Source organism: Aptenodytes forsteri, unplaced genomic scaffold (assembly GCF_000699145.1).
Source record: "Aptenodytes forsteri isolate BGI_AS27 unplaced genomic scaffold, ASM69914v1 Scaffold321, whole genome shotgun sequence".
NCBI lineage: Eukaryota > Metazoa > Chordata > Aves > Sphenisciformes > Spheniscidae > Aptenodytes > Aptenodytes forsteri.
Genome location: NW_008795030.1, coordinates 1,278,614 through 1,288,678, shown reverse-complemented (window position 1 = coordinate 1,288,678; position 10,065 = coordinate 1,278,614). Strand labels below are relative to the sequence as shown.

Here is a 10,065-nt window from a genome sequence, read left to right as displayed (position 1 = left end):
CCCTCCCCTCAGGGACCGGCCCCTCCAGGCTGCGCCTTCCAGGCGGTTGGGCCCCTCCACTCCCTCCGGGATCAACCGCCTTCCCCTCTTCCCCTCTGCCTCCACCCAAATCGCTGTTCTCCCCATCCCCTTCGGGGGTGGGGGGGGGCGAAGGGCTCCCCTCCCGCACCCTGGCTTCACGCCGCTCCGCGTACCCGCCGAGCTCCTCCCCCTCCATCGGGCCAAATGCTGCTCCCCCCCCCCTTCGTGACCCCTCTTGCAGGGTCTGCCCTGTGCCCGCTGCTGGAAGGGGGGGTGGTTTTGGCGTGGGTGCTCTCCGGGGTGCGTGTGTGTTTGTGAGAGGGTGGTGCTGGGTGAGGTGGGAATGCTTTGGTTGCTTTGTCTGTCTTATTTTAAAAGCCCATGCTTGAATTTCCCTGTTATAACTGACTGTAGTGCTGGAGACTGAGATTTAAACTCAGGAATTTCAGAAACATACCTAAATTAAACGTAATAAGCACTGCATTTCGCTAGAAGTGTTTTATTTCTTCGCTGAGTGAAATGCTGCCTCTGGTTCGTTATCCTATTGTATTCCCAATGTCTTCCTATGTTGTAAAATCCGTATATGTATGTTTTCTAAGAACTAACAGTTCCTGTGAGCTCTTTGAGTCAGTTCAGCAACCATCTTTAAGAGCTGGTAATCGAGGATTTAGTATTTGACTGGTAGAGTAGAGAGAGGCCTTGAATTTCCACACTGAAGCCAGAGAGCTGTAAATCATGCTTGCATCATCAGAGGCAGGAAATTCACTGTCTGATGTACTCAGATAAACAGATAAATTAAATCAAAGCTCTGGATAGATAATGATTGCCATTTATGGAACAGCAACGCCAAGTTTTGAATGCCTGCATTTCTGCGTGTAGTTGCTCAGTGACCTCTACAGAGGGCAGAAATGAACTGGTTTAGAATTAAGACTTTGAAAGGGAAATTTTTAGTCTCTATAGACATAAAGCCAGCGTGGAGGTACCATGGTGACCGATGCTCTATAAATAACTACGATGGGGATAACACATGCCCCAGTTGAAAGGCGCTGCTGAACTGCTGCATACCTGGAGAATGTTGCAAACAGGAACTCTCCTCATTTCTCATGCATGAAGAAAACCTACAATAACTGCAAGGGTTTTTTAAGTATTGCCTCTGTTGCTGCAGGGATGAAACAGAGAGACCCTTGGGAGGAGATGCTAATTAAATATGAAATACTGTGTTAGTCTGAATGAAGAGTAGCTGATGTGTATGTACCCTTCGCTTGGTTAGTGGAAACAGGGTTTGGTTCATGCTGATTTAAAATATGACTTTTATTTCTTGCCCTGTAGTTCACTGGATAGATAAGATGGCTGCTCTTGAGAAGCATCCAGACCTGAGGCTCCAGCAGAACAATCCATCGGGTAAGGACGGTCCTTTCTTTAACGCCCTGCTGCTGTCGGATCCTGTTTCAGTTCCTCTGAGGAGACGTGTGGCCCTGAGAAGAGTTCTTTGCCAAAAGCTTTTTATTAAAAAACCCAATGTCTTACTCCTGCAAAATAAAACAATTGCATGGGTATGCAAGGGTAGAGAATCATTTGATAATGAACCTCTCTCTTGAGTGATAACTGATAAAACGGGAAGAGTTCTTAACGGTTAATGCAAAAATGTGTCTTTACCAGTATCGCTGTGTGCCAACATTGCTGCTGCTCTTTTTAGTTCGAGAGCGTCAGCTGGGTGTAACATCACCAAACTTATCAATGGGAATATAATTTACTGCTTTTGCATTCCAACTTCCGTAACGAGATTGATTTTCAATCTCCTGTTGATATTATTTGATTTCCCTGTGCTTGCTGCCATTTCCTTTTGCAAAAGAGATTTCTTTAGCAACAACACGGGGAGTCAAGCAAGGATCAGTTTGGGTTTTGGTAGCACGGGTAATTAGATATGGCTTAATTAGGTGTATTAAAAGGCTTTTCAGTCTGTTGACTAAAACATAAATATCCCTGGCTTTTTCTCTCCAGATCCCAGCACCAGTCAGAAGAGTAATTTCTTGGAGACTGACTGGAAAACACCTATGTTGTCTGTGAAGTTCCAGAGCCGTGTCAGTCGCTGTTCAAGCGTGGCGGACAGTGGGGACGGGGGCATTGGGACCTCCTGCTCAGACAGCACAGAAGGTGATGGTCAGCATGGGATCACGCAGTAACAACCGAAGACTTTAAGTTTTCTTAGAAGACCGACAAGCATTAAATAGCCCCATATTACTGAGCCCTAGAATGTAAAACTTGGGGAGAGCAGAATCTGTAATGATGATTGGAGACTATTTCAAAACCAGTGCCTCAGTACGCAGATATGCTGCCTGAGATATACACAAGTGATTAAAGGGCTTGCTGTTTCTCTAAGCTGGTTTGGTTATCTTCTAACTGTAGTAAGCCTTTTTAACTGACTAAAAGAGCCACCTTGGTGACTTGCTGGTTCATATTGACCAGCAAGTGATTTATCAGAGCACAGAAGGTGATGGTCAGCATGGGATCACGCAGTAACAGCCGAAGACTTTAAGTTTTCTTAGAAGACCGACAAGCATTAAATAGCCCCATATTACTGAGCCCTAGAATGTAAAACTTGGGGAGAGCAGAATCTGTAATGATGATTGGAGACTATTTCAAAACCAGTGCCTCAGTACGCAGATATGCTGCCTGAGATATACACAAGTGATTAAAGGGCTTGCTGTTTCTCTAAGCTGGTTTGGTTATCTTCTAACTGTAGTAAGCCTTTTTAACTGACTAAAAGAGCCACCTTGGTGACTTGCTGGTTCATGTTGACCAACAAGTGATTTATCAGCAAGTCTGCTGTGCGATTATTTTTTTTTTTTAAGAAATAAAATTTGTAGGTGCCTCTAGAGACTTCAGATCAGTGTGCCTTTGTGCGTAAGTCTCCTCAGTGTAGAGCTGTGTGCTTCTCACTGAAGAATGCTGCAGCCTTGCCCTCAGCTGGGGCACGCTCTGTGAAATTGCTTGTCCCAGCAATCCTTTCCCACCTGTATTTTCATCTTCATCCCTGAAAGTGACATAAACCACTATTGATTCACTGATTCTTCTTTCAGCAGCGAGGAAGTTTGTGCTGTTCTTTAAAACAATGCACTTTGCACGTTCATGTGTTTCACAAGCTGCCTTTGAGCCTTTTGAATGAGCCATAGATCTTAATAATGTGTGAATTGAAAGGAAGGCTTTTTAGAAAGTCTGGCTTGTGGAAATATTGCTAGAAATATTACTAGAGCGCATGTTTAAGTGTCCCATCTGGCCTCTCTCAGGATAATAAAGCATCCAGTTGCACGCTGAGGGCAGGGGAGATAATGATGGCCCTTTTGGAAATTGCCCTTCTGAACGTTTGTGATGTTGTAGCCTTGTTTTGTAAGAGCTGAGGCTGAACTGCGGCACTGACAGCTAGCTGAAGCACGCTGACTCTCAGGTCAGTACGTTACTCAGAAATGTTGTTGTGGACGACCCTTGGCACACTCAAGGAACCGATTGCAGCATCCGCACGTGGCGTGCTGGTCAGAGAACTCGAGTTCCTGACAGTGATACTGGGATATAAATTTAGGGGCTGTAAAAGGAGATTGTACTGTCTCTTCTCCGTTTGCCAAGGTGAACGTGCTTGCGACTGCTTGGTAGCATGGTGTTCTCTGGAGTTCCTAGGCACAGCCAAGTAATGTGTAAGGGATTTTCTCCCCCTTCTGCTCGTTTTTGAGGAGAGGGTCTTGTGGCTTTATTGTGATAGTTTTTCTGCAGTTTGACCTTCTTTGCAGAATCTGGTTTCCGTCGCATGTAACCTTTTATTCTTTCTTGTAACAACGCTTTGAGGTTACAAACAGGTGGAAGAATGACCTTGCAGTCCTGATGTTGGATAAAGAAACATCATGTGGGGATGGGCCTTCAGCCAAACCAATGAAGAAAACAAGTTTGTGTATCTGGGAGAAACCTGGAATTACTGTGATACACAATGTATCGCGAGGAGGAGTGGGAACAGGCACTTTGCTGTTTGCCTTTCTCAGCTCTTGCTGTTGCTGTATTGAAATCTGAGAGTTGCTAAGAATAACCCTGTATTTCCATGCAGCCAGGTTTGGTGCCCGTCTGACAGGACGGGCTCACGTTGGGGTGCATGCGCTGAACTCTATCATTTCCTGTGGCAATAAGGCGAGAGCCATTACCCTAGCCTCTAGAAAAAGCTCTTTTGCTGCAGCGTCCTGGAGGAGTTCGAAGGTCAACTGCTTGGTGATCTGGTGTCCAGCTATGTTTGAAGCTCATCATGGGCTTAGTGAAGGCTCCAGTTAGCTTTGGTTACGGTTCAGAGTCGCTGAGCTGTGGGACGGGCAGAACAGAATCAAGGTCTCAGTGTTCAGCTGAGTAAGTTTCAGCCTTTTTATTCAATTTAAAGGACTTGATTTCTAAACCTCTAGAAAGATAACCTTATTGATTTAAGATTATACTAGAGTAGCTTAAAAACAAGGGATTAAAAATGTGTACTGGACTAGACTTGGATTCTCCCTGTGGTTTACGGTGGTAGGAAAATGTCAGCAGGCTCCTGAAACTTGTAGTGAGAGGGAACGTAGGTGTGCCTTAGTCTTGCTGCTGCTGCTTAGGAGGACATGTTCAGGGGGGAAAAGAATCGGGTTTTAAAATTCTTTCAGAAAGCTTGGCAGAGGAGTGGCTGGGGTGTCAAAACAGAATATTTTCAGGGTTGTAATTAGAGCATCACTCTTCTTCTTTCCCTAGACTTTTGCAATTCCAGTAACGGTTCCTCATTCCAGCCCATCAAAACCCAAGTGACCATCCCAACAGCCCATGTTATGCCTTCTACGCTGGGTGCCTCGCCCTCCAAGCTGTGCTCTGCAGGAGACCAGAGCTGTTCGCAGAGTACTTCAAAAACTGCTATGCCGGGATCTGCTTCTGAACACGCAGGGCTCGTGAGAAATGGAGACTTTAATGCCGGGAAGTCATCTCAGGTGCCACCCAGGGATCTCTTGCGTCTCTACAGGACTTCAGGGGAGGAAAATGGTTTTGAGCAATCCTGGCATCCTGTTTCTGATCACATGAGAACGGAAGATACTTGGAAGTTTGACACCCCTGCCATTGAGCGCACCCTTAACCAGTCTCTCTTTCTGGATAGTTTGTGCACTGACCCTCTCCACAGGTTCCAGAAGTTCAATCCAAACTCTGGGGCAGCTGAGGCAGGAAAGGACCATTATAAGGTGCTGCCAGAGAGTAAGCAAGTGGCAGGGAGTAACGGAGCCTGTGAGCCCCAGGACGGAACGTGGCCGAGCGGGAGCAGACTGATGCCAACGGGACTCCAGGCCAACAATTTCTTTTCAAAACCTGTAACTCCTTCATCTCGAGCATGGATGCAAGAAGCCTGCACGCTGCATCCACACGAGAGGGTCTGCGAGCTTGGTGCTTGGAAACAACAGCTGGAGAAAGTGCGATTGCAAATAGAGCAAATGCAGGTAGGGAGCTGCTTGTGTGAACATGAGAGTTTGAAACCCTTCCTGTCTCTTTAGTCGCGAACCGTTGTCCCAGACTTATGAAGCAGGGGGGAAAATGTCTCATGCTTCTCCCTGTCTTACACCGAAATGATCTTACACTCTTAATGATCTGTTTTTACAACACGTGGTGTCACAGGTATCATTTGACATGCTGCTTATGTAGAGTGGCCCTGTATTATGTTACAGCACTGCACAACAGTTCAGATCAAGAGGTGAAATATCCTGTCTGCTAGAAACTGCAAAGAAAAAGCACGCCAAGAAGTTCTTAACAGTTTCTAGAATAATTGTATTCTGTATCTAGAGTTAGGAAACAGACTTCTTCTGAAAAGATGCATAAAACTAACTGCAGTTTATTAGATGGAAACAGTTTGTCACCTCCCACCAGCTGTATCCTAATGGAGACAAATTGTTTCCAGTGAGCTAGCACAGTGATCTAAAATTATTTGTTAATCTCCAGTTGTGCTTGGGCAAAGTTACTTGTTCTTGGACATCAACAGAGACTGAAATAGCTATGTCCTGGCATGCAGATGAGCACACAGTGTGCAAAATAGCTCTAGCGATGTTGTAATTACCTCTGTGGAGCACAAACTTCTCCCTCCTTGTTTTGTCTCCTCTTCCAGTTACAAAATGGAGGCGCCTGCCACCATCCCTCGATGTATTCTCCTTCGCTGCCTACACCTGATCCAGCCCAGTGGATCAATATCCTGAACTCCAATGAAAACCTACTCAAGGAGAAAGAGCTTCTCATTGACAGGTGAGAGTTTGATACTAACATGTGGTTTAAGGACACCAGTGCCTTTCCTTTTGGAAAGGGGGGGGGGGGTTTGAAATTACCAAGGAAAGCTCATATCTGAGTCCCTTTTACCTGATTGAGCTTTTTCTTATTGCAAAGAACAACATAATGACCTTTGAGAACAGCTCTCCTCCCCTTCCTCTTGGAAGTAGGATGGTGATCCTGAAGGGTTCAAATAAATCAATTTTCATTATGGTTTTCTGTGTTTTGTAAGGGATAAAGATTTCTGTTTGCATCAGGATTATCTAGAACGTCAAAACTACTGCCTTTTTGCTTGAGAACTTTCTGGGAGCTCTTCGAGATCTTTATTTTAAATTTGTTCTTTGTGAGTTTGGGCTGGCAAACGACATTTCTCATACCTAACGCTAGTGGTCCATAAGCTTTTCGAAAAAGTAAGTCCTCGTGAAAACTACCTTCAGCATTTGGACTGTAAATACTTTTTCTGCTTGCTCATTTTGAGTCCTCTATCTGTTCATTTTACTCATAAGCTCCCCAGCCAAGCTTGATCCTCCAAAGCATGTAAGGCTTGTGTGTTTTGTATATAATCATTGCTGAGGGGGAGGCTTTGAAGGGAGGGGAGGGAAGAAAAGTTAATACCAATTGTAGAAAGAAAAAAAAAAAAAGTCAGAATGGACATCTTTCAGATTATTTCTCTGCAGGTCAGTTCTGAGTTGCAGAGTTGTCTTTCTGTTCTGCTTGTCACTGTACGGAGCGTTAGAGTTGTGGTGGCACTGTTCATGTTGTATTGCTCTCTACTGTATGTTTGTGAACAGCGTGTTACCTGGGTTTTTTTTTTTACAGACAAAGACAACACATATCCCAGTTGGAGCAGAAGGTCCGTGAAAGTGAACTGCAGGTTCACAGTGCCCTGCTTGGCTGTCCAGCACCCTACGGAGATGTCTACATGTTGAGAATGCAGGTAATTGGGCGCGACAGGGTGTCAGAAATATGTATTGAATCCAACGGTCCTACGACTTCTCATTAGGTGTTTCCTGAGTAGGAGGGCTGCCCAGGGAAGTGGTGGAGTCCCCATCCCTGGAGGTATTTAAAAGACGTGTAGATGAGGCGCTTAGGGACATGGTTTAGTGGGCATGGTGGTGTTGGGTTGATGGTTGGACTCGATGATCTTAGAGGTCTTTTCCAACCTCAATGATTCTATGATTCTATGATTCTAGGGCTATGCAGAGTAACGCTATCCTTTGTATGGGGTCCCCATTACCTGTCATCTCTGAGATCTTCTGTGACTTGAGATTTCAAGCCCTGAAGTACTATGGTTTGTCTAGAAGCTGTGCTAGTGATGCAGACACCTGACAGCACTGACAAGTGCTATTTCGGATACTGCAGCGTATAAGATGGGCTGAATGATGTTTGGGAATTAGGAGGGCTGAGAACACAGCTCTGAGACAGCGCGGATGCTTAGTGCCAGTTTGTAACTAACTGTTAGCCCTGACAGACAGAATTCACAGGCTGTCTCTGTTTGCAGGAGCTGCAGCGGGAGAACACGTTTCTTCGAGCACAGTTCACAGAGAAGACTGAATCCCTCAGTAAGGAGAAGATTGAACTGGAGAGAAAACTGGCTGCTGCAGAGGTGGATGCAAAGCTGATCCGGGAGTCGCTGAAGGAAACTATGCAGAAACATGCAGAGGAGTTAAAGAAACAGGAAGAAAGGGTATGATCCTATTGCTCTAGAGCTGGGAAAGTCTTTTTTCTTCTAGAAGCTAAAAGTCAATGTGTAGTGCGTAGGTGAAAGTTTTCTGTGGCAATGTGTTATTGTAGGTATTTTCTGATCTCCTTGTAGAATTCTTTGGTTTATAAGCAAAAGCCCTTCCTCCTGCAGTTAGAAGGATTTCGGTATCTCTTCTTTTAACCGGAGAAGCAGCCTGTCTTTAGCTGAGTGAGCAGAAATGCTGCTGAGTTAGTGATCTTGTATTTTGGTGTTGTGCTGTACAAAAAGGTAAATGAGTGGGCTTACAGAGGACTGAAGAATGGACAAGAAATTATATAAACTAAACTTGTATATAACTGTCCCTGCAGGTAAAGGGAAGAGACAAACACATTAATAATCTTAAAAAGAAATGCCAGAAGGAATCTGAACAAAACAGGGAGAGACAACAGAGAATTGAGACCCTGGAACGATACCTGGCTGATCTACCAACCCTTGAGGACCACCAGAAACAGAGTCAGAAGGTAAAACCTCCTCTGAGTTGTGATGGCAGCTCTTCACGTACTTGCTCAGGTGGCTTTTCTACAACTGCAGGTAATCCCCTGCACAAGTAAAGTCGTGGTCTGACCTTTTTGGAGGAGGAATGTTCTGAGCTATAGCTGAGAATTGCCCCATACGTAGTAAAAATCTGCTTTGCGAATGTAGTTGAAACATGGTGTGTGTGGTGAAACCCCTGGGAGGTCTCTAGAGTGTTGTGATGGTCTTTTGTTGCAGCTGAAGGAATCTGAACTGAAGAGTACTGCTATGCAGGAAACAGTGCTGGCGCTGGAAACAGAGCTTGGAGATGTCCGGGCTGCTTTCAGGGAGCAAGAGATGCAGCTAGAAACCCAAAAACACAAAGAAATGGAGCTTCTTTCCACTGTGCGCAGGTAAAAATCTGGAGGATTAGAATAAGCTTCATCTTAGCACTGAAACAATTGCTGCAGCAGAACAGTGATGATTCAGCACAGCCGCTGTCCCACCTGTCAGAACCAGGTTACCATGGATTTGTGCTGATTATGCGAGCGCTCGCCAAAACACCGTGTACAAATTCTGCGTGCCAACAGCGGAGGGTGGGAGCAGAACCAGGTGGCTGAAAGAAAGGGGGCCCTTGTTTTGTCACATGGGTTTGTCTGTGTCCTCAGGTTATTGCTCTCAACCGTAACTCCTTGCAAAATGGACCTACGTAATCCGCAATCGTTGCGTCTCTGCAGATGTGGCAATATCGTGGGCAGGGCTGTGTCCAGGGAAAGGGACTCCTTCCTTCACCGCCCTTGCAGTTTACAAGCTGGGATGCAAACAGGGCAACACTGACACCCGATATGAAAATCTTTCACTGCCTTATATTGTTTAGTGAGGGAAACACCCCAAATAAAGCTGGTTTTCCCATGGTGTTCTGCTAATTTCAGCCTGCAGGACAAGATGCAGCAGTGTGTAAAGAATGCAGAGCGAGGACCCCCTGCCCAGGATGGGGAGAGACAGAAAATAGAAAATGACTCTCTGAAGAAAGAATGCGACTGCCTCAGGAAGGTAACAGGCTGTCCCAACTGGGAATCACACATTTTTCCTTCCACTGAGTCACAGCAGGCACTAAAATGAAATCAAGGACTTTTGCAGTCATAGGCAGTCACAATTGCACTGAAGCAGTGGTTCCTGGAATGCCAAACTGAGGGGTTTTAAAAGCTGTTCTTGGTGTGATAACCACACACTGCTACAGTAACACTGGAGAGAAGTTGCAGAATGAAGAAGAGGGGAAAGGAAAACCAGAAGAATGCAACTTCTCCAGTCTGTTTTTAGCTGATACTTCTAATGGTGCCTTTTATCAGGTGCCTTTCATCAGGGAATCTGAGTCCATTACTAACAGAGGCAGTGATTAAAGTAGTAAGTGGACAGGAAAGAAGGAGAGGAGATGCTGTCCTCCTGAAGGAGAAATCCTGGTGGTATTACTGAGTCTGTGTGGTCAGTTCTTGTCGTGGTTTAATCTCAGTCAGCAACTGAGCACCACGCAGCTGCTCGCTCACTCCCCCCCACCC

The 10,065-nt window shown here is 45.5% G+C and overlaps 1 protein-coding gene across 6 annotated transcripts in view; it reads left to right on the top strand.

Annotated features, from left to right (window-relative positions):
* The first annotated feature begins 1,354 nt into the window (after positions 1-1,354).
* CEP85 (centrosomal protein 85) overlaps positions 1,355-10,065 on the top strand; it is a 13,280-nt gene continuing 4,569 nt past the window's right edge. For 5 of the 6 annotated variants that reach the window (XR_657402.1, XR_657401.1, XR_657400.1 and 2 more), the window contains exons 1-9: positions 1,355-1,422; positions 2,023-2,175; positions 4,771-5,498; positions 6,158-6,291; positions 7,132-7,249; positions 7,814-7,999; positions 8,365-8,517; positions 8,768-8,922; positions 9,442-9,562. Coding sequence is in view for 2 of the 6 variants with exons in the window: in XM_009276212.1 (XP_009274487.1) it covers positions 1,368-1,422; positions 2,023-2,175; positions 4,771-5,498; positions 6,158-6,291; positions 7,132-7,249; positions 7,814-7,999; positions 8,365-8,517; positions 8,768-8,922; positions 9,442-9,562 (1,803 nt within the window). In the remaining 4 variants the exon portion in view is untranslated. Of the gene's footprint in view, positions 1,423-2,022; positions 2,176-4,122; positions 4,402-4,770; positions 5,499-6,157; positions 6,292-7,131; positions 7,250-7,813; positions 8,000-8,364; positions 8,518-8,767; positions 8,923-9,441; positions 9,563-10,065 lie in introns of those variants that run through there. The other variant, XR_657403.2, reaches the window with a different exon arrangement.